Source organism: Equus asinus, chromosome 20 (genome assembly GCF_041296235.1).
Source record: "Equus asinus isolate D_3611 breed Donkey chromosome 20, EquAss-T2T_v2, whole genome shotgun sequence".
Taxonomy (NCBI): domain Eukaryota; kingdom Metazoa; phylum Chordata; class Mammalia; order Perissodactyla; family Equidae; genus Equus; species Equus asinus.
In genome coordinates this window covers 67,208,034-67,231,970 of record NC_091809.1, presented here as the reverse complement: position 1 = coordinate 67,231,970, position 23,937 = coordinate 67,208,034, and the positions used below count along the sequence as shown (strand labels likewise).

General features: G+C 37.2%; 3 protein-coding genes and 8 non-coding genes across 34 annotated transcripts in view; 2 read left to right on the top strand and 9 right to left on the bottom strand.

Annotated features, from left to right (window-relative positions):
* The window catches only part of CEP295 (centrosomal protein 295), a 48,181-nt gene extending 41,228 nt beyond the window's left edge, over positions 1-6,953 (top strand). For 3 of the 4 annotated variants that reach the window (XM_044753514.2, XM_014835357.3, XM_014835358.3), the window contains 9 exons: positions 1,259-1,395; positions 2,147-2,321; positions 3,011-3,666; positions 4,510-4,650; positions 5,982-6,054; positions 6,225-6,389; positions 6,468-6,567; positions 6,646-6,745; positions 6,829-6,953. In XM_044753514.2, coding sequence (XP_044609449.2) covers positions 1,259-1,395; positions 2,147-2,321; positions 3,011-3,666; positions 4,510-4,650; positions 5,982-6,054; positions 6,225-6,389; positions 6,468-6,567; positions 6,646-6,745; positions 6,829-6,870 — 1,589 coding nt within the window. In that variant the 3' untranslated portion in view covers positions 6,871-6,953. Of the gene's footprint in view, positions 1-1,258; positions 1,396-2,146; positions 2,322-3,010; positions 3,667-4,509; positions 4,651-5,981; positions 6,055-6,224; positions 6,390-6,467; positions 6,568-6,645; positions 6,746-6,828 lie in introns of those variants that run through there. The other variant, XR_011495724.1, reaches the window with a different exon arrangement.
* On the bottom strand, positions 6,925-17,247 carry TAF1D (TATA-box binding protein associated factor, RNA polymerase I subunit D). Of its 15 annotated transcripts, none has more exons than XM_044753518.2 (14): positions 17,102-17,247; positions 15,206-15,323; positions 14,101-14,476; positions 13,048-13,223; positions 12,679-12,739; positions 12,143-12,308; positions 11,286-11,320; positions 10,203-10,251; positions 9,971-10,005; positions 9,125-9,173; positions 8,415-8,461; positions 7,749-7,819; positions 7,217-7,262; positions 6,925-7,014 (listed from the first exon to the last, which is right to left on the bottom strand). In XM_044753518.2, exons 2-6 carry the CDS (start codon positions 15,262-15,264, stop codon positions 12,159-12,161), a joined length of 822 nt encoding a protein of 273 aa, XP_044609453.2. In that variant the 5' UTR covers positions 15,265-15,323; positions 17,102-17,247; the 3' UTR covers positions 6,925-7,014; positions 7,217-7,262; positions 7,749-7,819; positions 8,415-8,461; positions 9,125-9,173; positions 9,971-10,005; positions 10,203-10,251; positions 11,286-11,320; positions 12,143-12,158. The 15 variants fall into 15 exon arrangements, with proteins under 15 accessions (XP_044609453.2, XP_070346550.1, XP_070346546.1 ...); XM_070490449.1 differs by having other exon boundaries at positions 7,753-7,819; XM_070490445.1 differs by having other exon boundaries at positions 12,159-12,308.
* LOC123279208 (small nucleolar RNA SNORA25) lies at positions 7,060-7,186 on the bottom strand. Its single transcript, XR_006517125.1, has one exon. It is a non-coding gene; the product is annotated as a small nucleolar RNA SNORA25 (small nucleolar RNA).
* On the bottom strand, positions 7,583-7,706 carry LOC123279212 (small nucleolar RNA SNORA32). Its single transcript, XR_006517129.1, has one exon. It is a non-coding gene; the product is annotated as a small nucleolar RNA SNORA32 (small nucleolar RNA).
* On the bottom strand, positions 8,180-8,253 carry LOC123279206 (small nucleolar RNA Z40). The gene has a single exon (XR_006517123.1). It is a non-coding gene; the product is annotated as a small nucleolar RNA Z40 (small nucleolar RNA).
* On the bottom strand, positions 8,866-9,000 carry LOC123279209 (small nucleolar RNA SNORA1). The gene has a single exon (XR_006517126.1). It is a non-coding gene; the product is annotated as a small nucleolar RNA SNORA1 (small nucleolar RNA).
* LOC123279207 (small nucleolar RNA SNORA8) lies at positions 9,244-9,381 on the bottom strand. Its single transcript, XR_006517124.1, has one exon. It is a non-coding gene; the product is annotated as a small nucleolar RNA SNORA8 (small nucleolar RNA).
* Positions 10,089-10,161, bottom strand: LOC123279175 (small nucleolar RNA SNORD5). Its single transcript, XR_006517094.1, has one exon. It is a non-coding gene; the product is annotated as a small nucleolar RNA SNORD5 (small nucleolar RNA).
* On the bottom strand, positions 10,296-10,426 carry LOC123279213 (small nucleolar RNA SNORA18). Its single transcript, XR_006517130.1, has one exon. It is a non-coding gene; the product is annotated as a small nucleolar RNA SNORA18 (small nucleolar RNA).
* On the bottom strand, positions 11,477-11,604 carry LOC123279220 (small nucleolar RNA SNORA40). The gene has a single exon (XR_006517137.1). It is a non-coding gene; the product is annotated as a small nucleolar RNA SNORA40 (small nucleolar RNA).
* Positions 17,208-23,937, top strand: part of C20H11orf54 (chromosome 20 C11orf54 homolog) — a 22,312-nt gene continuing 15,582 nt past the window's right edge. For 2 of the 7 annotated variants that reach the window (XM_070490440.1, XM_014835360.3), the window contains exons 1-3: positions 17,345-19,205; positions 20,726-20,877; positions 22,903-23,001. Coding sequence is in view for 4 of the 7 variants with exons in the window: in XM_014835360.3 (XP_014690846.1) it covers positions 20,823-20,877; positions 22,903-23,001 (154 nt within the window). In the remaining 3 variants the exon portion in view is untranslated. Of the gene's footprint in view, positions 19,206-20,725; positions 20,878-22,902; positions 23,002-23,937 lie in introns of all 7 variants that reach the window. The other 5 variants (XM_070490439.1, XM_014835359.3, XM_014835361.3 and 2 more) reach the window with 5 other exon arrangements.

The window sequence follows — 23,937 nt, the reverse complement described above, 5'->3', positions numbered from 1 at the left end:
ATTTTCAGAGCATGTGGACCAGAGACAACAAGAATCTATCACCAGTAAAGAAAAGGAGACAAATATTTTAAGTTCTATACTTCCTTCATCACAACTTATTTATCAAAGGCAGGACTCTTGGGGATATTCATAAACTTCTGTAACCTGCAGTAGAAAGATTTACAACTGGCCAAACACACATTCAGCAGGTGATAGAGAAGTATATAAATGAAGCAAATTTGATGAGTGAAAAAACAGAGTTGTGGGGTAAAATTATTTTGAACAAATACTTTCATATAAACTAAATGTTTTCAACGTGTGGCTTTTTAGTTTTTTTATCCTTTTTGTAATGACTCTTTGAGCTTCATGGTTTTATGGCCTGCTGCAGCACAGTTATGACGTGGAAAACATTGAAGGCATTTAGTGAGAGAGGGGATCTGGAACTGACTAAAGAACATGTAAGAGATTAGCATAACTTCCTTTACTATCGCAAAAATAACAGCTTGAGGCAGTATTGCCAATATTGAGAATAAAAGCTCAGAAGTCAGACAGACCTGGATTCAAGTCCTAGTTTGACAGTTTTACTAGCTGTGAGACCATGGGCAAGTTACTTACTCTTTCATCTTCTATACAAGAGGGATGTTGGAGATTAACTGAGATATTGCACGTAAAGTACAATGCCTGGCCCATACCAACTCTCAGTACAGTGAGCTTTTCTTTTTTTAATCATTGATCCTAAAATGAGCTAAGTGAGAATAACAAAGCTTATAGCAAAGCAGTGTTCCTAATAGCCTCTTACTCCCAATTAACCTCATTGGACTTTTGGCCTGTTAGAAATGGAAACATATTTGTCAAGGTTTTGATCATTAAGAGTATCCTTATTTTTTTTGTACATCAGAAATAATGATAGGAGTTAATTTGAAAGCAGCTGCTGGTAATGAAAAAACTGAAGTAATCTCGTTGAATTGGAGTTTCCTAAAAATAAACTTTTACAAATATGTTCTTAATACTACTTTTCTATGCTTTCTTTTTTTCTTTTTTCTTGTGAGGAAGATTGGCCCTGAACTAACAGCTGTGCCAGTCTTCCCCTATTTTGTATGTGGGATGCCACCACAGCATGGCTTGATGAGCAGTGTGTAAGTCCGCACCCGGGATCTGAACCCACAAACCCCAGGCCACTGCCTAAGTGGCAGTGCGAACTTAACCACTACACCACTGGGCTGGCCTCTAGGTTTTATTTTTAAAATAAATTTAGCTTTTTTTCTCAAAATTCCAACAGTTGACCTCGACTTTCCAGAACTGGAACACACTTTTCCAAATTTGCATCATCAGCTGTTTAAACCCTTAGAACCACATCCAGATTTTGATTTGTCATCATCCTCTGGGATTTCTCAAGACAGCAGAGACTTTTACCAGGTATATTAAAGTAGATGTCTCATTGCAGTGAATTTCCAAGAACAGTTTGTCTTTTCTTCTGTTGGAATAATAGTTCCTTATAGTGGCTGCCAATTAGAATCCATTTGGAGAGTTTAAAGACTCCATTGCCCAGACTACACTCCAGACCAGTTAAGTTAGAATCTCTGGGAGTGCTCAAACACCAGGATTTCTTTTTTAAGTTCCCCCAGGTGATTCTGATCTGGAACCAAGATTGAAAACAGCTGCATTAGAATTTTGTCCTGTTAGCCTTATCTCCAGCTAATGAGTGTAACCCATAAAAGGCTTGAGAATATTTTTATTGCTACTTTTTAGTATTTTGTTTTTTTAATGGAATTCAGCCTTAAACAGTTCAAGTAAATAGAATTTTGCAAGTCAAAGTCTCTCTCTTCCTATACAGTATGTACAGGAGCTAAGCTTCAAACCTGGGACTTTCTGCTCCCACAGGCTGACATCCTGATATTCCAGGCTGCTCTCCATAGTTTCTGCTTATCAGAAAATGATGTTATCATGTTCTAAACTCTAACTGGTTAATTCGCAATTTCTTTTCTAAATCTTTTTTAAAAAGTTATTTTCATATTAACTGAAATGGAAGAATTGGGTTTGAATAGCAAATTATTAATGGGATAGTAAAGTAGTAATTAAGGAAGAGTAATCTCAAAGGAACATGATTATTGATTCAACCGGTAATCCATAATCAGTTTTTCAGCCTTTCCCTATTATTTTCCATCAGAGCTCAGATTCTTTGTGTGGAAGCCACCCTGCTACTGTATCACCCAAAAGTATACCTTTTATGGCACTGAGGAGGCCCAGCCTACATTCTTCTCTTAACCCAGGCCTCAACCAGCACCCTGACGCTAACTTGGCTCTCGCTGCAGCTCCGAGTTTTGCTACAGAAGATATTGAGGGTATGTATGATTAAGTTAGAAAAACTTAATTAAAATCCATTACTTTTTTTCATGGTTGTTTACATCCATTTTCCTTGGAAATTGTGCTTAACAGCTCTTGATTTGTCTCCACTCCTATTCTTACCCCTGTCCCCAGCATTAGAAGTGCTATTTCTTTGTGTATTTAAGTAACAGAAGTAATACGTACTCAGTTTGCATTTTTACGGTACTGAACTTGATAAAATAAAAAGTAAAAGTGGTGCATCTTGCTCAACTTCCCTACCTCAGCCCTACAGTTAGCAGTTTAAGTATCCTTCTAAAACTTTTGTACAAATTTTATATATACATATATATATATACACACACACACACACATATATACCTATATGAGATATACATGCACATTTAGTCTAAGTCCTGTTAAAATCAATATTCTGTTCTCTTACGGGGGGGATGTTCTCATCGTGTCTAACAGCCATATTTTCTTTATTAAATCATATTAGGAGAAAATACATAGTGTGAGCAGCAAAGTTACTTGAAAATCACGACAATCCTTTAGCTTTCTATTCATGTTTACATACATCACTTTCACTCCTGAATAGTAGGAAGTAACCTGACTTTATTATTTGCAACTTACTCAGAGACTATTAGAGACTGTATGTGTATCGGAGTTTTACAACATATAATTATGATGAACTGATTTCTTACAGGATGTGAACAATCTTTTCAACAGCTTCTGCCAGAATTTTCTTCACAGGAGGGGAGCCAGCATGCTGATCTACCAAGTATTTTTAGCATTGAAGCAAGAGATTCTTCCCAAGGCATGGAAAATCAGAACTGCTCTTCTGAACAGACTGAAATATTACAAAATAAGAAAAAAAGTGTTCATTTCCAGCTCTCAGTAGAAAATTTGCAAAGTTCAGTCTTCAGTTCATCTGATGAAGCTAATGTATTTCATCAGTTAAGTGTACAGCATAGCACTCCATGTGGTTCTACCTCTAGTGAGTGCTCACTACAAGACCAACTCGAAGGCAGAGGACAGGGCTTTGAAGAAGTAGCGGAAAGGGGGGTTGATACAATGTTACCAAGTCAAGGAATAACTGAAGATGATAAAAATGAAACCTGTGGGATTTTAAATATAAATCCAAAGGTAGAGGAAATTGACTCTCAATTATGTGTAAGAACAGTGGAGATGGGAACTTCAATTCAGACACCATATTCATTATCTGTTCAGAATGAAAAATATTTTGAGAATTCAACTAAAGCAGAAACTCCAGAAATCATAAGAAACCTTTCTCAACTAACACAATCAGAGTTCTCTGTAAGTTCTGGATCATTTTCATTACAGAGCTCTATTCCAGTATGGGTAAGTGAAGTCTGTGTTGTCTAAGTAACATTTAGATTCATTTTCAGGAAAGACTTTTGAAACAATTGAAGGGAAGCAACAAAGCTACTTGTTAAAAGTTCCTGTTTGAGATGGTCAATCTCGTAATCATTGGACGTCTCCAATGAAATGAGATAACTCCATATTTTAAGCTGACCTGTGAATTGTACAAAAGATCTTTCCTCCCATCTGGCATTGCCCTTCTCCAGCTTCCCTTTGGAATGGTGGCTCTGCCTGTGCTTCAGTACTTAACTGTTGATCCACATTTCACTGCATTGGATTAATCTGCTTGGTTTGAACTCCAGCGACCTGAATATGGTTTTTACCTTCTAGTATTGTTTATCCTTCTACAGATAAGCCTTTAAAAAGAGATTGACGTAAGGGCAACATCTAGACCACAGATCTGTTTTATTTGGTTGCTTTTAGATTTTTTTTTGGTGAATTCTTGTTCAGTGTTTAAAACTAAAGATATTTCCCTTAAAAAATGTAGTCTGGCAGCAGTAGCCTACATTTGGCTGCAGCACAATAGCTCCTGCAGCCTTTAGCCAGGATACACCATGGGTTCTGCACAGCTCTCAGTCAACGGACGTTTCTATTATCTGCCTAGTTTTCCTTGCAGTAGATACTTTGAGACAATTATCCCATTATCTCTCCCATCCCCAAAGTCCTCTCAGTACTTCTAAAAGTGGGTTGGAGATGGAGGAGGCACCACCTTGGTCTTCACCAACTGTTGTTCTTCCTCCATAATGTACATTATTCTCACGTTTTGAATGTTATAAAGCTATTATTTTTGGACATGGTTTCCTTTTTAATTTTACTATGCAGGAGACAGAGTCTGGCCATGGCATAATGGAAGAACCAGAACTTACATTAGTAAGCACCAGTGATATCAGTATTGCTGAAATGGATTTTGCAAATTTAAGCCTGGAAGAAAAGAGAGAGAATGAGGCAAAAAGCTGTTTTCAGGTAAATTTCATAGGTCTCATTAACATAAACACACGTCAGTTAAATAGCAACCGATAGCTATTTATGAGAATTAGGGAACAGAAAAGGATAGTTTTTTTCACTTATCTTTCCACATGGCATTGTTTTCCTTACATTAGAATTGTTTGCAAACTAATTTCCTTTCCCTATATTAGATGTAAATGCAGTAAACTACACAGTGAGCAGGAGCTTACTGTGCTCACAGTGGACATTGAGGGCTGACAAGAAAAGCCTCTCAAACCTCCCTGATGGCCTTGTTTTATACCCTAATAGTCCTAAATACATATTATTTATAATGCTCTTGATTTCACTAAGACTTGGGTTGGTACTCATGCTTTCCATTCCCCAACGAAAGAAATACTTTATTCCAAAAAATTTATATGGGAGGCAGCAGAGGCGCTCTTGAAAGGTAGGTAAGGAAATTCAGATCTGAGGTGGATACAGAGCAAGTGCTATTGCTTTGGAAGTTTATTTTGTACTTTTCAGTCAAGTTGCTGCCATGTTCCTATCTACATTTTTCCACTAAACTATTCCTGCCTGGCTCACAATTTAAAATCTTATAAGGTAATCATTGAAGGGAGTTCTGCCATGAATTTAATCCTAATTTAGTAAGAACTTTAATAGATGAATTCATTGATTTTAACAACACTGCAATTGAAACTGAGACAAATGCAGGTCACCCTCACCAGCTGTTTGATTTAATTGCACATTTTGTCTTCACAACTTTGCAGATTAGTCCCAGATACTACATTTGTACATCGTGCTTCACAGTACTATGGCAGGACCAATTGGCCTGATGCCATTGGAAGAGAATTCACCTAAGACTATTCCAAGATGTTTAGAAATGGTTCTACACCAGAACTAGTAATTCTTTTTATGATTACTGACAAAGATAGTGAAGACACAAAACACACAAGTAGTAAAAATGCAGTAGAGGTGGTAGCGAAGAAAAAAGTTTCTTAATTACCAGACTTGACAGGACTCAGGTGAGGAAAAGCTTTTTGGCTAGCGTAGGACACAGGAAAGCAGGCTGGTTCTCTAGTAGTCAGTCAGATAAAGCATTTTAATAGGAATAAAACCATTTTAAAATCTTCCCCTTGCCAGAAAACTCAGTCCTAGTTACTGAGACATCAGGGCAGCACAAAGCAGTGAACTAGTTGAGAATGGAAGCCAAGTCAACTGGACATAGATCCCTGTATTGCAACTGGGGCCTGAGTAGTCACTCCCAAAGGGAACCAGGGTTTAGAACCTTAGCAGTAAGTCTGTACCATGAGGTGAAACATGGTAAATTCATCTGACTTTCTTGCAATTAGGTGAGTGAATTTCTGCCTCTTCTATCAGAAACATCAGAACATTCTGTGGACAAGCCAACGACAGTGTCAGCAGGTATGCCTTAACCATCTGAAAAGGTCTGAACCCAGGCACAGTGGGACTTCCCTACTCAAGTTCTCAACCTCCACATTTCTAGGAGGGAAGGAGGAACCCCATAATCTTCACATTAAACATTAAAAAGTTCAATGACATGAAAAAAAGAGCTTTTGTGCTTTTTTTAACAGAAACCCTCCCAAAGTTTCCACTTATACCAGGCAGCTTGCAAGAAGCATTTGTAAAACGAAAAAAATCATTTATAGAGCGATCCTCACAGCGACAGAAAGAAATAAAAAATAAAATCCATGTCTCTGAGAATTCTCAAAGCAAAACAGTTAAGGAGAAATCTACAGGTATGTTCCTCACATTTGTGTTTTCACAAAGAGAATCTGGCATTATGTATTTAATCAAATCACTTGTTCTCTGCTCAGGCTCATCTGTGAATTGCCTAAAGAGGGTGAATAAAGTCAGAGTGTCTCTTCCTGAAGATAGAAAGACTGCACAAGCCCTCATGCACCAAAGGGCTTTAAGGTACACACATATATGTATGTATATACGAATAGTAATGCAAATTTAGTAAGTGTTTTATTCCATATAAATTTCTTACAGATTATACAATCAGTTAGCTGAAGTGAAACAGCGAAAGGAAGAAAAAGCAAAGCAAGATGCTTATGCCCAGAACAGAGCAAGGGCAAAAGAATTTCATAAGGTGAGCAGGGCCCACTACAATTTTTCATGTCTAAGGTACACTACAACTATAACTGCTCAATTTTATTTCTCTTCCTTCCACAGAAAACACTAGAGAAACTTCGAGCCAAAAGTTCAACATGCTGACTTTCTACAAAAAGCATAAAGGGTTTTTTTTTTAATTAAATGTAATAGGCAAAATTATTCCAGTCAATAAATTTTTATTTAAGTAATTTCATGTTGTGATTCCTTCCATTCCTCCAAAGTTTGAGTCATATCTTCAAGATAGCCCTGTAGAAGAGAGTAGGCATTGGTTAAACTTCAGGGACCCATCACGGATGTATCTCCTCAGGAAAACATAGCACTACTGAGTGACTATTATATCCTATGGAGAACTTCAATCTTTGGTCACAGCGTTAAGAGCTCCTGGTTTTGGTCCCACAAGCCCTCTTTGAGATGACCTACAAATTATCTTTTTCTAATATGTACATACCTTTTAAAAAATTTTGCTCAATCCATGGTTGTCATGTCAGTCAATTCTATAAAAGAATATAAACAGTAAGGTTCCATTTCCAGAGATACTCAAGTAAATTCTGAAGCCAGCCCTCCCTGTTAGTTCTATTACATTAGAAGCTGCCTGGTTTCTAGCAACTCAGAAAGATTAACCAGGCAAAAGATAGTTGCCAACACTCGAGAGATCCAGGCATGCACTGTACAACCGCCACTAGGCATGAATGGTGAGTGAGAATTTGAAAAATGATTGTCATCCAATCTCATTCATTACCTTTGGCTATTAGATGGTGTTGTATTTATATTGGACAGTGCTGATCTAAGCAATGGAAATAAAACAAGGTTAACACAATGTTCCCAATAGGCTGCAATGCTAGCAAGGTAGCAGGAGAAAAAGCCCAGTGGGAAATTTTTTTTCTGGTCATGTCCACAGCAAATGAGAAACTGCATTCTAAAAGCCTTGGTAATGACCATTATCCCTGACAAATAACATGCTGTGAAGATAAAAAACTAACTTGCCACAATTCTTTCAGTTGGGATTCTTTGATCTCCACTTGAATATGGACATACTTTAAAAATTCTCCACCTGCGGAAAAAGTTTATAAAGTTTATATTGGAATACATTTTTCAAAATGAGGTTGATTAGGTTCCAAAGTATCCTGAAACCCAGTTTCCAACAAGTATGTATTAAAAACTCCAGGTTTAAAATTGCAAACAGTTGCCATAAACATCTTCTAAATCCAGTTCATTTAAACGAAATGTTGGGAACAAATATATGTTCAAATCAAGACAGACTTCAACCCATTTCCATTCACACCTGAATGTATTTGAAAAATGCGCTCTGATTAGCAACTCCAATGGTAGCTATGTGGAAACATGCATGTATCCAGCTAACTTTCACCTTAGAGCTTTAATGTTTTAAAATATAGCACATATTTAAGGTAGATGCATGTTCAGAAAGGCTATTTTCATTCAGCCCATTCAGAGCAGTTGAACATTTTGCCCATCATCATAACAACATACATCATTGGTAAGCAGTATACACAACACAGTGTCCTTTTTAACATCTAGATTTTTTTTCATTTTCTCCTAAGTGGTGATAGTAACCACCAGGATTATCAGCTATAAGAAGTAAAGAAGTTAAAGTCTCCTATAAAATAAGGAATAAATTAAAATCTTACCTCTAATCTTTAGGATCCAATTTCTTCAACCAATTTACTTTAGGGCCCTAGGAGTTAAATTGTAGGAAGTTCATTCCTATTTTACCAAATGATCTAATATATATATATATATATATATATTTTTTTTTTTTAAGATTGGCACCTGAGCTAACAACTGTGGCCAATTTTTTTTTCCTGCTTTTTCTCCCCAAAGCCCCCTTGTACATAGTTGTGTATTTTAGTTGTGGGTCCTTCTAGTTTTGTTATGTGGGACGCGGCCTCAGCATGACCTGATGAGTGGTGCCATGTCCGTGCCCAGGATCCGAACCAGCGAGACCCTGGGCTGTCAAGGCAGAGTGCACAAACTTAATCACACAGCCACACGGCCAGCCCCTAAAATAGATGATTCCTTAATCATTTCTAATATTGGTAAGTCCTGTTACATCCAATTTTCACTCATTAGCCTAGCAAAAAATGTTACAGGTCTCATTGTCACCACTGTAATACACGTACTGTGATGGAAGCATAACCTGTGTCTCAATATAGCCACATTAACAATTTCTGGACACCATGAACAAGAGTGCCCATTTTCATCTAAAATGAGGCTTCATAAAAGTTTCTCTCAAGTTTACATATACACTATACAAAAGGTTTTTGCATCTTCCTAGAAGTTCTATTTTGCTGACCATGCTATCAATAAACAAGAGGCTAACAGAAATACAAAGCCTTACATGTTTAGGATCAGAGTCCATGGATGACTGGTTCTCCATGTCACACACCCTAGAAAAAAGAGAAGCATTAGTTCCTACTCACGATTATGTCCAACTAACAGTATGAGAAACTACAGGAATACTGTATCAATAAAAATACCAGGTTTAACATGCACGAAGCAAAGAAAACCAACGATGCCAGATACTGAATTTATATCGCACTGTCCTTTGAACACCCAGCAGGAATACACTGCTGAATGCAGATACCATGCAGTGCAATCATGATTGAACTGCTATAAACTTATTTTTACTAATTTCTAAAACTTGAAGTTCCTATTACAGGTAAAATAATTTCACCTTTATTCCTAATTATCATTTCAATAAGGCAACTACATTAACTGCATTTTAAACTATAAACCTAGTTGTCCTGATCTTTGCTCTCTGTTTATATACACTTACAGATGTAATTAAGTCAAATCACTAAAACAAACAACACACCAGACATAAGGATCATGATTGCTCTTATTGGGCAGAATTTCTTATAAAAAATTGACAATCCCTATTCTAACATATCCAAGTATACAGGTTATTAGGATGAACCATATGGATTTGTCAGTTTAGTAAAAGGGTGCAAAGAAGTAGGCATTTTCATCTGGAAGCCCTAGATAGGCACTCTCCTTTTTTTTCCCCCCAGTTCTATATATAAATACAAATATGGCAAATATTTTGGCCAACATCTTAATAATTGTTTTGTACCTAAATAACTACTAGTCACAACAGTAATGGAGTGCTGTAGTCATAATTTACATTTTTTCAACACTTTTGAATCCTTAATAAATTTCAATAGAAATCAATTATTCTACTTACCTCTAAACATGAGTAAGTTCAAATCATATTCACTCCTACAGATAAAATGACAAATAAAAGATTAAGGACAACTTAAATGTGTGATTAAAAGCTAACACCTATACAGAGCTGAATACAGCTCTGTCAGAATTAAGTTTTAGTTCATGTCTGTATCATTCAGCAGTTGAACAGTTAAAATTCATCATATGAACTGTAATGGTACCAAGATTAACTGTCACCAATTTAAACTTACCTAAGCTGTCTCACCCTAGAACAGTATAGACCTTGGGATATGCCAATACCTACGATAAAAAAAATTGACTATTACGTCTTTCATACTTTTAGCAGCTGTCTTGTAGTTCTTTCCCACAGATCTAACACATAGTTCTGTGAGTAAAGGAAACCACATGATTACTCTATGAGGCGTTTCCAACGATGTGGGTCTACAGAAAAAGCCCCATCGGGATAGACCTCAACCACTATTTACACCATTTAAAAAATATAAACAAAAGTCTAAATTTTCAATTATTACCAGAACTGGGATTTGCTCTAGCCTTTTGGATGAATTCAAAATTGCATAAAAACAAACATCCATTTAAAAGAGATTTAAAGAAATCATCCCATAAATTAATCACTTGGTAATGACTGTAACAATGCTGCACAGGAACAGCTGAGTATATACTGATGAAAGTATGCCAACTACCTACTACAGATGATCCAAAGGAAAAAATGTACATGTATAAATTGAAGTCTCGATTTTTATGAACTTCAACACTGCAATGTTTTACCTTTGAAATTCCCAGATTACAGTGAAATTTTTACTTCAGCTGAACTTTTGCCTCAATTTAATAACTATATAAAATATTTTCTCATTTGGTATCAGTTATAAAAACCAAGAAAAATATTAATGTGGCTATATTTGGAAATAAGTAGAAGACAAACATATTGGGTGCTTTTTAATGAAACTTTTTATCATTGAGGTTTATGAAATCTTGTATCCTAGCATTACACTATTGTATCTTCTACCTCATGTTAGATTATGCATTAATTAAAAATAATGTTGTATATGCTTCAAGTGGCAGCAATATCCAAGATTCTGATTATTGCTGTAGCCTAAGATTGTTTGGGGACCCTTTACTCCAAAAGGGAAGATGGCACAGTATCACTATAAAATGTGTGAATCCTAAGATTCATTTTCTGAAATGACATCATAAACAAATTAAAAGTTGGCAAAAATGTCTTTCAATAATGAGACCTGTGGACATTTAAATTACCTGACAACGTACTACACTTAAACAAATCAGATACAAAAACTCACCTAAAGCATAAGACATACCTTAAGTCCAGACATTCCGTTCTCAAAATAAAAGCCTAATAAAAAAAAGGAAGCCATCTTTCGTGTCAACATCAAAAACCAATAGGGCCAAGATTCCCCTTATATCCTATTTTAATTATCAATTCTATAGCCTGGAAGCAACCTTTGTTTATCAATACCCCACCCTCATCACTTTATTCTGCTTTAGATACAATGTTCCTTCTTATCTGTATCAAAACTCATACTGAACAATGAGCTCTGGGTTGCAAAAGAGGATTTATTTTCTGCACCTGTCTCTAAGTCTTTGTCCACAAATTAAACAAAAACAAACACAAGTGCTATCATAAAATGCAGTATATACAGTAGCATAATTGACAAAATACAATAGTGAAGAAAATGGTAGTCGAAATATCCTAGGTAGTTAGGAAGGGAAAATTAGTAAGTTCTTACTACAGTATTAAACATTTGATACTAAAGGTCACTTGTCTGAATAAAACTGGGATAAAAATGGGGGGTTTCACGTACCCTAAAGAGGGTGGTTGGTTATGAATCAGTGTTTATTATTATAACTAACATTTCCTTTTTAGGATTACCATCTCTGTACTACTTTGATCCAGTGCTCAATTGATGCCTGTAAGCTCTCTTACCCTGAAATAAACAAGTATAGGCAAAAAAAGTAGTATCTTCTCATTACTTCTTATTCTTTACGAGTTTCTTTCAAATTTGTTCAAGTTCTTTTTATTTTCTCCTTGAAAGGTTCTTTTTCATCACAAGGATGGCGCACGCGCGTGTGTATACGTATATATCCATTCATTATATATACATTCATCATCTTTACTTTCTTTCTCCAAATGTTCCTTTTTCTCAATTCTGCTTACCATAACATTTATATACCTATTTTCTTTTCAGGCCATTCTGTCCAATGTTTTTGGACTTTGATGCCCTCTTTTTAGACAAAGCATCTTCTCCAGTATATTCCTCTTGTTCTAAATATACACTCATCTTCTTTGGTAATTCAGAACTTATTATGAAACAATTGTCCTCCTGCATAAGAAATATAAATATTAAGCAATAAGTAAAACTTTATTGCTTTAGTAATTATACATAACTGAGCTCTAGGTTATTTCAAATAACATGGAGACTACATCGAGATGTTACAAATCGAAATTAAGTTCTGCTTATTTTCTCATTGGATATACCAGTAGCAATACCACATATTACCTTACTTAACAATAGTATTGAAAAGTCCGTGTTCTCAACTATCCAAAAGTTCATTTTTATTTTTTCATTTCCTGTACCAAATGCATGGAGTCTTTCAAAAATTAAATACAGTCTAAGAGTAACTTTTGGATAAAATTCTTCCTGTACCAACTGCTGCTGTGCCTACATGAAATGGGATAAAAATGTCACTTACCACCAATTTGATATCACACTCATCATCATGTTCAAGATTTGTTGCAACCTTATCCTCTGCTCTGTAATAGTAAAATGTATCACTCAGATGACAAAATCTTCTAGAACCCAATTAGTTGTATACTGTCATGATATACAATTCAAACAGTAATACTAGTCAAGGAGAAAAATTATGTTATTTCTAACACCCCAAAATGGGTATCTCATGTGTCAAGCTTGTAGCTCAACTGTAAATAACCCACATGGCCTACTATATCTTTGCTCATCACTATTAAAGTATAAACAAATCAAAAGCATAATACGGAGCACTTAACATTAACTTTAAAAATTTGCTAAAACATGATCAAAATTATTTCACAATTAAACTTACGCCAACTCTTCAATAGGAGAGAGAGATCCATCGTCATCCAAGTATTTATATCTACGACTATCAAGGTCATCTTTTTCTAAATCTTCACCAACATTCATTTGTTTCAAGGATTCCTTGAGGTGGTACTCATACTTCAGTTTTTCAAGGTAGTTGAAAAATCCTCTTGCGACTGCTTGCTGTATGTAAAAAACACCAAGACATGGCCTTACAAAATAAATTTTCTCACTCAGCAGATGCCCATATTCCAAAAGGGCAAGGATTCCCTTACCAAGAAGGCTTAGTTACACTGATTTAACTACTCTGCCACATGCAGAACACACATAATTTATCAAACGCTGGTTGTAAAAAGAATTCACTCTTCTACCTAGCAAGTTAATCAAACCTCCCTAATTAGTACCAAGGAAAATTGAAGCATAAATCTTGTATTATTTGGGAATTGCTAAAGACATTTTTAAATGCAAAAAACCAAATTTCTGACGTTTATTATCATCAACTTAAAACATAAAAGGTTAACGAATAGTAACCCTTTCAAATAAATCAGATTCTAGAGCAAGGGATTGTAAATTCTGCGAACATTTAACTCAGATATTTGAGTCTACTACTAAGCATTAAGGCGTTTATCAGGCAAATCTGTCAGGAACTGAATATTCAACATCTGTAAGAAAATGAAGTCTATTTTTAAGTCACTTAACACGAAAGGCAGGTATGGGTTTGTCTTAGGTGACTGTAAAACAAGTGAGAATCGTTTGAGTTTTAGGGATGTTATTTAAAGACCTGATAGGATAAAATCAAGGGACTTGATAGACTCTGCCTTGGAGCACTTCATATATAGGCACGGTCCCTGAATATACACTAGTGAATGAAGATTCCACCCAGAAGCCCAAGTGAAGTTTGAGCTGAAGGACTGGATGGTCTTTAAGTGGTAAGTATGGAAGAGCATTATCAAAAGTTGCAAACTATATATTCCAGGCACATCTAAATTCTCAAGGTGACCAACAATTCACTTCGCACATTTTAGCTTTAAGTATCAGCAAATATAAAATACTGACTCACTTCAAAGGTTAAAATTTTTCTCCAAGGTAATGGTCTTCCATTCTTTGATTCTAAAACTGGGAACCCAGGTCCTCTGTCTCTAATATGTTTCTTAGTTATTCGCGAGCATCTCGTGCTTCTCCTTCCTTTTGGTCTTCCCCTTGGTCTTCCTGTTGGCTTATATTTCCTCTTCTTACGTTTCTTTTTTTTGAATCTTTCAAAAATAGCTTTTAAAGTCAGTGGCCTTGGTTCAAAAGATGAGTCACTAGATGAATCTCTTGCTTGAACACTTTCAGGCGAATGAACAAATTTTCTAATAGAGTTTCTTTGCCTCCGTTTAGGTGAGTAAGGAACACACTGAGTTTTAAATAAGCTGCTACCCGAGGAAGAGTTATCACTAGAAAAAGGGGAGATAAATTACATCCTTTTACATTACTGAATGCTTATTATCAGCAGAGTACTTTTCTTCCAGCCCCAAAACACACTCAGGATAATTCTGAGAGATGGGCTCAGTCCCAGCCAACCACTTAGTTCTGACCACTCTAGTAAAATGGCACATGCCACAGCACTTAAAAAAACTTCTGAGAGAAATACAAGTTCCACAAAGGCAGTCTTGTTCACTGCTAGAGCCTCCTCTAAATAAAACAAGAGTGGCCTAATAGATACTTCCTGTGAATATACTAGAAATGCTGATTTTGGTTTCCCAGTGAAATCAATGGGTGAGGTAAGTGGACATCTCCGTCACATACATAAAGCCAGCATCCTTGATAAGGCAGAACATCAGAACAAGTTGATTTTTAAGCAAGATTCCCCAGTGATGTCCATTTTCTTGTTATAAAACTAAGATAATTTAGTTAGGAAGAGATGTCAAATTGGCCTACCTAGAGAATATACTTCTGTTACCCTGGGTTAAGAATGTGTCCCACTGTTAACCATATAACTTTCAAGGTCTGTGGACACCAGGTTTTCCCTTTCTTTCCATTTTCTTGAAAATTATATTTACCGCCACTCATTATCTACAATGGTTTATGCTTTCCCAGTAATTCAAATACAGTAAACATTATCATCGATTCCGTTTTCCAGTATAAATCTGGTGGTGGTGGTGAACACCAGAAAACGCACCTACCTTTGATTTTCAATCTGCACAGCTGAATCAGATGCTGTTGCATAGTCAAGAGAATCCATTCCAGATACGTATTCTCCAAGTCCTTCTGAAAACTGTTTTATTCGTCACTGGTTCTTTGCTTTTAACAGAATTGACGATATAAATTTGTCAATGTGGTAGTTTCCCTGAACATATGAATGTCAACACAAACAGCTAGTATCCAAGTAACGCAAAGTTCCAGGTAGTCAGATTGTGCCAATATATGTAAATTAAGGCAAAATCATATACAAAGCCTTTAACACGTTCATGTAGGAACTGTCCATTTCAGATCAAATTTTAAAACCTAAAACTTTTATTCACCAGTTCACTTTTTGACTTGTGCCTCCTAAATCTATCCAATGGAACAAGAGTCCAGAAAAGCATTGTCATTTCCAAAGAAAGTATCAGTTTTTCTGTAACAGTAAGAAACATAATTTTGTCATTAGCCATATAGTAATGTACAATTATGAGTATTATTGTACAATTAGTGGCCAAAATACAATTTCCCAAGAGCAGATAGGAACTCGGAAGAAAAATTTTTACACAGCCAGAAGGTAGACTGTGGCCCCAGTATACCAGGAAAAATCATCGTCACGATTTATCATCTCAATCCAACAGGGCACTTTAAACTCCTGGTCTGGGATTTTCACTTATGGCCTCTTCCCATTCTTCCTGTGATTCATCAAAGTCACTGCGAAACTTCGTCCTCGCCATATTATCTCCATATTACCCCTTTACCACTATGCGTAGTAATTTAAAAGTTCTGAATTCTCAAACTTCTGAATGAAAGGCTAACAGACTACAACAGTGGTGCCCTTTGTGTTCCTTTCTATCTCCTTAGAAAATTTTACAATAGCTTGAGCAAAATAGAAAAAAGACGACGCCTCATTTTACTACTGCATCTCCCTTATAGGGGAAGCTATCCTTCTTCCATTTCCCACTTTTCTTCGTCTTTAGCATACTTGAGAATGACAAATGAGTAAAGAAGAAAGGAGTCCTAGGATAAAATACCAAATATTTCAAATATAGGACATCAGTAAGGTCATACAGATCTTAGACTTGCAAACCGTCCAACGGGCTCGCGGTAATTTCACGGTGTTTTATTGCAGTTTTTTAAAATACAAAATCTAAGAAATAAGTCATGAAAAAACTGCTCAAAAACGAAATTCAACAAAAATTGGGTCCAATGGCACTGACGGTATACCTGAGGTTAAATATTAAATATCAAAACATTATCAAAATAAAGTGGAGTTAACTCAAATATCACTTTTTCGGAAATTGTTTAGAAACCATTCCTACGTTAAGGGTTGCTTCCCATTCCGAGACTCAACGATGAGAGGCCACGTGGCCAGCTAGAGCGCTCTACCTGCGCTGACAATACCTCTTCAGGCCCTCACGGGGAGTGACCTCGGGGCGAGCGTCCCCAGGAAGCACCCAACCTCATGCATGGTTACCTCGCGCTCATGAAGATTCATTCAGAAAACGTGTATTTGTCTATAATACATCTTAACTTTTACATCCTAGACCAAGTGACCGCGCCCACACTATAATCGCCTTAAGTGTGGGCCGCAGTCCAGGCACGAGGCCTGAAGCCCACAAGAGCGAGCCCTCCAACCTCAGGGCCTGACTTCTGCTGCTCGATGCTCCCGAGCAACGCGGGGGTCCCTGGAAAGCTAGATGGGAAGCCCTCCCTCGCCCACCAGGCCGGGACGCCAAGTCCTCTTCCCTACCCATCCAGACTGGCAGACGGCTTGCACCAACAAGCGCTGGCTCACTACGGGCCTCAGCCCCATACTCGCTGCCCGCAACCCAGGGCTCGGTGAGCTGGGTCCATCAACCTTCTGTCCTCAGCGTACCAACACGCCAACAACGACCTACCTCTACAGCCGCGCGGAACAAAAGAATAGGCAGTCCACGCGACTCGGCTAATAGTGGGGCCGAGGTCTCGCGATAACAACTTAACTCCCGGAAGAAAATGAGAGGTGGGAGGAGGCCAGATAGCGGGGCGCCATTTTGATCGCCGCGAGAGGAGGAGCAATTAACAGGGGGCGGAGCCTGAGCGCCCTAACTCAGAGGAGGCGGAGCTGACGGAGGCAAGATCGCGTTTCAGGTGTGAGCTTCCCTGACAGATTAGGTAAGTGGAATAGCCAAGAACTTTCCCGCAAATGACAAAAACGAATTTTGGGGTCAAGTGAACGGAATGGATGTAACTGCGAGAAAACAGCCCCTCAGCCTGATTTGTTTCCGTGGTCTCGCCTTTGCTGCGCTGTCATCCGCCTTTCTGCAGCCTGGTTCTGCGTGTGTGGTGCCGGGTGTCTTTTGTCCTATTAGGTCTAGTTTTGCCTTCAGAAATCTCTTCCGTATGAAAGTATTAAAGGATCCTGCTTGGCCGTGACTGACACGTGTAACCTTTGTCCTGGAAGCCGTGCTCCCCCGAGCACACCCGGTCCCCGCCACCGTCTGGACTTGTTTTGTTAGCTCGCTCTCTCCCCCTCAGCGAAGGGTCGGCCTCCCAGAGTTGGCTCACCTGTCAGAAGAGAGCCAGCAGTGGATTTTTTTTTTTCTGAGTGTTTTTCCCCCTTAGTTCCCAGAAAGGTTACTAGTGAGTGTTAGGATCCAACAGTTTAAACTAGTTTAGTTTGGGGGGAGGCTGTTCCCTCCGAAGTAGTTACAAAAATGAGTGAGCTGGTTTGATTTGTCGGTTTTCAGACTTCTCGTATCATATGATCAATCCTTAGGGTGTCTAAAGTCTTAGTTTCTAGTCTGTGTCATCTCGGGATTGGACAGACCTTGGAAAGTAATCTGGCGTCTTTACTCAGCTTTACTCTAAATATTGAACAATTCCAGGCATAAAACGTCTAATCGTGTCGCCATTTCCAGTGTCTATGAAATACTGTAGGTTCCAGGACAGGCATCCTGTCTCGTTCACTGTCCCGCTGGGAGCAGGGCCGCCCTGCCTCCCGCTCACACGTCTACACCCTCACACGCGCTATGGGGCAGTCGGCTTGCTTGAAGGCCTGCATTTTTCTAAACCGGTTCAGGCTGTAGCCTGCCAGGGTTGCGCTTTGTTTACATTTCTGTGAGGAAAGAAAACAAAATAAACCTGAGCTTTTAAAGCTAGTAAAGGATGTAAAATTAGGATTGTGTTTGAATTTAAACTTGAATCTTTATTATTCCTTCTGTAAGAAATATCTAGAGTGCTTCTATTATCCTTATTATAAATAAATACGGTATTCAGTGAGCAGATTTTGACATGCTCTTGATTAGTACTTGCTGGTTTCTGATGAAGAGAACATGATGTTACCATTTGGAAAATCTAGGTGAAGACTATATAGGAATTATTTATGTGTATTTTCTGTGCAACTGAAATTATTTCAAGTGAAAAAGTTAAAATATCTCATTCCTGAACAACTATAGATTATTCAATTCAAAAATATGTTTGAGATAATTGAAATATGATTATATAGGACTTGGGGCCTATTATCAACAGTTTATATTTTATTTTGGAGATCACATTATGCATATTAAGTAACTAAAGGAGAATAAAAGTCAGTATTTGGTAAAGTACTAAAGTAAATGTCAAGTCCTAAATGTATGCAGTAGCATGTGTATGGAGGATGTGTTGTTTCAAATTATCAAAACTAGACACCCACTTTCTAAGAAACCTGTGAATCTTGGGAAAAAAATTTTTTTTAGTTGTTTTTGGAAGAATTTTTCAAGTGATGCTGAAGAATCATCTTTCAGTTACTAAGTAAGCATGTACCAGAGACTATTCAGATTAATGAGGTGTTCCATTAACGAATTTAGTGAGAACTCCAACAGTGCTCTTAGAAACCCTTAAAACTTTGGTCTTCATTGCTTGTTGCGGTTGGCCTACAGTGGCATTCCCTGCCCACCTCGTATTACTTTTATTTGGGGTTTTTTTTGCGTTTATTTTATTCATCTACCTCTGCTTGCACACCTCATCACCTGAACGCTTGAGGTAAGATACTAATTTCTGTATATATATATATATGCCTACTTATTGTAAAATATGCTTAACATCTTTATTTAAAATATCAAATTATAAGTGGTTAGATTATCAGAATAATTGAACATTAAAGCTGCTTACCAAGAAAGTATGTTTGTTTGTAAATGAAAATAATCATTTCAATTTCAAGAGCTAGTCATTTGTAGAAGTTTCCATTTCTGTCATTAATTTTAATTTTCTTTTGTGAAAGTGATAGTCTAAGAAACTTGTTTTAATTTATAGCTTAAATGTCAAAAATAGAATAGAAAACATAAATGATCTATTGTAGAAGTGCTTCGGCGTCCCATACTGTTATCTACACCATTTAAACACTTTTTCATAAACCTTAATAACTACCTTTTGCTGCAGAACCTATATTCCTTAGACCAACCATCAGAAAACTGCCATGTTTGGGCCCGGCCGGGGTTCAGAGGCCTGGGGTTCACCAGTTCAGATCCCTGATGCGGACATGGCACCACTTGTCAAGCCATGCTGTGGCAGGTGTCCCACATATAAAGTAGAGGAAGATGGGCACGGATGTTAGCTCAGGGCCAGCCTTCCTCAGCAAAAAGAGGAGGATTGGCAGCAGTTAGCTCAGGGTTAATCTTCCTCAAAAAAGAGAACTGCATGTTTAATCCAGATATATGACTAAAGAAAATGAATCAGGTGCCCTCTTGGTTTGGGTTTTCTTCTTGTCTATTTTAACTGTCAGCTGTTCAAAGTATCAGTATTAAAAGAGGTGTTAAAAAGAAACAAGTCTCAAAATGGAGTTATTTGTCCTAAGCCCCCATCTCAGTGAACCAAGACTTAATTGCAGTTTCAGCTTCTCCCAGGAGTGGAATTTTAAACCAATCAGTCAGGAGTTTCCTGATCAACTCTAGTGAGATAATCTGCATGCCAGAACCCCGCCCTTCCCCAAGGGAAGGTGACCTGGTTTAATCCATTCTTTAGAACGTCCTTTTTGCGCCCCCTTCTTGCTAGAAAGCCTTCCATTCTGTACAGCTCCCGGAGCTCCTCTTTGTTTGCTAGATAAGATGCTGCCTGATTCATGAACCATGGAATAAAGCCAATTAGATCTTCAAATTTACTCAGTTGAAATTTGCTTTTTAACAGAGGTTACTTGAGTGTTTCTCACTTGGACTTTTAATACTAGAAGCTGTGATTGCCTTCCTGGGAGGGCAGAAACCTAAATGCTCCTTTTTTTTTTTTTTTTAAAGATTTTATTATTTTTTTCCTTTTTCTCCCCGAAGCCCCCCAGTGCATAGTTGTATATTCTTCGTTGTGGGTCCTTCTAGTTGTGGCATGTGGGACGCTGCCTCAGTGTGGTTTGATGAGCAGTGCCATGTCCGCGCCCAGGATTCGAACCGACGAAACACTGGGCCGCCTGCAGCGGAGCGCGCAAACTTAACCACTCGGCCACGGGGCCGGCCCGGCCCCCGCTAAATGCCCTTTTGCCCTCTTTATATAATTAAACTCTTAATGTTCATTTCCAGAGCAGCAGCTGTTCATGCTTGGTGCACGGTGAACTCTGGTGATAATTAGCCTGCAATAGCTTTAGTTGTACGTCCTCGAACCAAAAGAAGAAAGAAAATGACTTGTGCTGAATATTCTTTCCATGTGCCGAGTCTAGAGGAGCTTGTTGGAGGTAAATACAATACTTACTTTGAGTTTTTAAAATTATTCTAAGGAAAAAATTAAAAAATAAGAATATTCTAAGATATAATTTATGCACTAGTACTTTTCGACACAGAACTCATTTTCCTTTTCAATATCTATTCTGTACTATGTTTATTGACAGTCCAAAATTCTGCCCCTCCAAAAAAACTAAACTCACCATTTAAAGATTCTTGATATGATACCTACTTTACAGAATGAAAATAAATTTATTAATACAAGATTTAAGTATCTGGAATGCCCAAAGTGTCGCACATTTTGCTTTATTAACTTTTTACCAGTTACAATATTCTGTCTATAATATACTGTGGTATATTAACCATGTTCCCAATATACAACTTTTTCCCCTTCTCCTGATATGCCAATGAACTTGCTTAGATTTCTTTGTCTGTGTGTATTTTTATGTATTTCACCTTGTTTGAAAAAGAATTTAAGGCAGCTTCACAAGAGTAATTAGAAGGAGAGGAGATAGATAAGAAAAAGAAAGTAAAGACAGGAATATAAAATGAAGCCAGGAATGGTACTAATCCAAAACTGTATATATAGCCTGTCATGATGCCAACCTTTGTGTAACAGCCTTTAGTTCCATTCTGATGGTGACTATAAAACCTACCCTTACTTCTCAAAAATGTCCTGGTAGTTCATCTGTCCTCCTTATAAGATTAAAGTCAAGAAGTGTACTCACGTTTTGCTTGGTTGTAGTTCATCTCTCATAACCTTCCTATTTTTTCCTAAATTGAGTAGCAGCTAGTAAACAATCTGTATTGCCCGTATGTCTTTTCTATCAGTCTGTCTGTCTTCCCTGATATGACAGGACAGCTAGGAATCTTTTTGGGTGCGTTCCTACAACTTATCTTCTCTTGTGTGTTTATGTTTCTATTTTCCTTCTATATGTACAGGATATAGTCTCTACAAATAGAAATGGAATCTAGGTTTTTTTAGCTTAAAAGTTATTTTCACTTTTTATAGAAAATCTTATAGCAAGAACTTGGTCCCTTTGTAATTGATAAAAAACAGATTTTACTATATTTCCACACACTGAATCTTAATTTATATTTTCAAAAGTCTGCACTTATTAGTCGAGGGAGGGGAATTTTCCATTTGCTTTGGCTTCTGTTTTCATATAGATAAAGATCTGGTATAGAATATCCATCTGGCTAGATTGAGGCTGACTTCATGCTTTTAGAGAGTCTGGTTCTACAAGACTTAAACTGATGGCTGACACTGCTATCAGAGAACATTTTTATAAGAACTTTTCATCCTTAAAAGTACACTGCTCTTAGATTTATAACTTTGAGACACCTATGTTTCTTTTTTTACTTTTTTTATTGAGTTATAACATATATACAGTAAAGAACACTAATCTTAAGTGTACAGCTTGGTGAATTTTAACGTGTTTACACTCATGTCACTACCATCCAAATCAAGTTGTAAAATATTTCTAACATCTCAGAAGGCTCCTTCGTGCACTTTCCCAGTCAATGTCTCTACCCCAGCAGGTAACCACTGTTCCAACTGCTGTCACCTTAGATTAGTTGCCTGTTTTTGAAATACCTATAGGTGAGGTCATATAGTATGTGTTTTTCTGTATCTCGCTTCTTTTGCTCAACATTTTGTCTGTAAGCGTTTAATGAAGTTGTTGGGTAATTGCTTACTTTCTAGCAGTTTAAATATTTACATTTCAGTAGACCTTTGGAATCCTCTCCCCAGAAGAAAGGCAATCCTCACCTGAGTGCAATGTTTATCTTCAATGGTTTATAATCACTATGATTTATAGTGGTATTAATGGAGGGATTTAGGTGTCTTAGTTTACATTATATCTTGTGATTAATTATGTGTCTAATGTTATTATATTCATTAATCAGACCATTTCCCCCTCTTTTTTAATTACATTAGTTTAGGTTGGGAGTGTGACACAAAACAGTTGAGGGAAGATTTACTATGTGGTGGCAGATTTTCCCTAATGTTGAATAAGCCTTTTCCTTGTCTTTACTAGTTCTGCAGAAGGGGCTAAAGGATAACTTTGCTGATGTCCAGGTCTCTGTAGTTGATTGCCCTGATTTGACCAAGGAGCCATTTACCTTTCCTGTAAGAGGTAAGCAGTTTTTGCAGTTAGCTTTTGTTTTTCAGTCCTAATCTTTTTCTAAAACTAGAATTATTTTTAAGGGTTGTCTTAAACTCTGCAAATAAAGGATATTGTCCCAACTTTTAGGTTAAATTGTGCTTAATTTCTGTGCTCACTGTTTTCTTATATTGGTTAAATTTCATTTTATACCCTTGTGGAAAAATACTGTGTTTTATGCAGTTTTGTAGCTTTCACAGGTTATATAGTAGATATTCACTAGGCTAGAATCCTTGATATCACGTGAGAGTTTTGTTTTTAATTCCTCAAGTGACTGTTACAGGAACTTACTTTAATTTTTATGTTTTCATTTATTTATTCAAGACCAGAAGGGATCTTAAAAGCCTTGTATTTGAATTATCTATTAAGTACTTATACCCCTTCAACAAAGTTGCCAAATGATCATCCAGCCAATGTTTAAAGTGAGTAAGAAGGGAAATTAATATTGGTTGAGTAAATATAATTTGTCAGACTATGATAGATAACCTATGTTTGATGTCTTCATTTTTACAGTAACACTGCAGGGTAAGTACTAGCTCCAGTTTGTAGTTGAGAAAACTGAGGCTCAGAGAGGCTAAGCAAGCTCAGTGTGAATCATAATCAGGAGCAGTCCAGGTATGGCTGCTTCCAGCGTCCAGCATTCTCCCATTATACCCTACTGTGATGAGGAATTTGGCGAGAAACACTCACACTCACTCACTGTTTTATTACATAACTGACAGCTTTGTTAAAAAATAGTTTTATGGAAAAGTCCTGGACTCTAGCTCTTTCTCTCCCACACACAGATTTCATTACCCTGGTTAAGCCAGTTAATGTATCTTGGCTTCAGATAGATGCATTAAAATTGGGGGGGATTTGGGTTAAATGTTCTTCTTGGGTGTGTCCAGTTTAAACAGTCTTTGATGTTAA

Bases quoted from the DNA above. Each gene is read 5' to 3' on its own strand.
- TAF1D (XM_044753518.2), bottom strand. From the start codon at position 15,264: ATGGATTCTCTTGACTATGCAACAGCATCTGATTCAGCTGTGCAGATT. The intron at 14,477-15,205 runs GTAGGTGCGTTT...CCCTTTTTCTAG, and splicing joins GTGCAGATTGAAAATCAAAG to TGATAACTCTTCCTCGGGTA. The intron at 12,309-12,678 runs GTAAGTGACATT...TTTCTTATGCAG, and splicing joins AGTGTGATATCAAATTGGTG to GAGGACAATTGTTTCATAAT.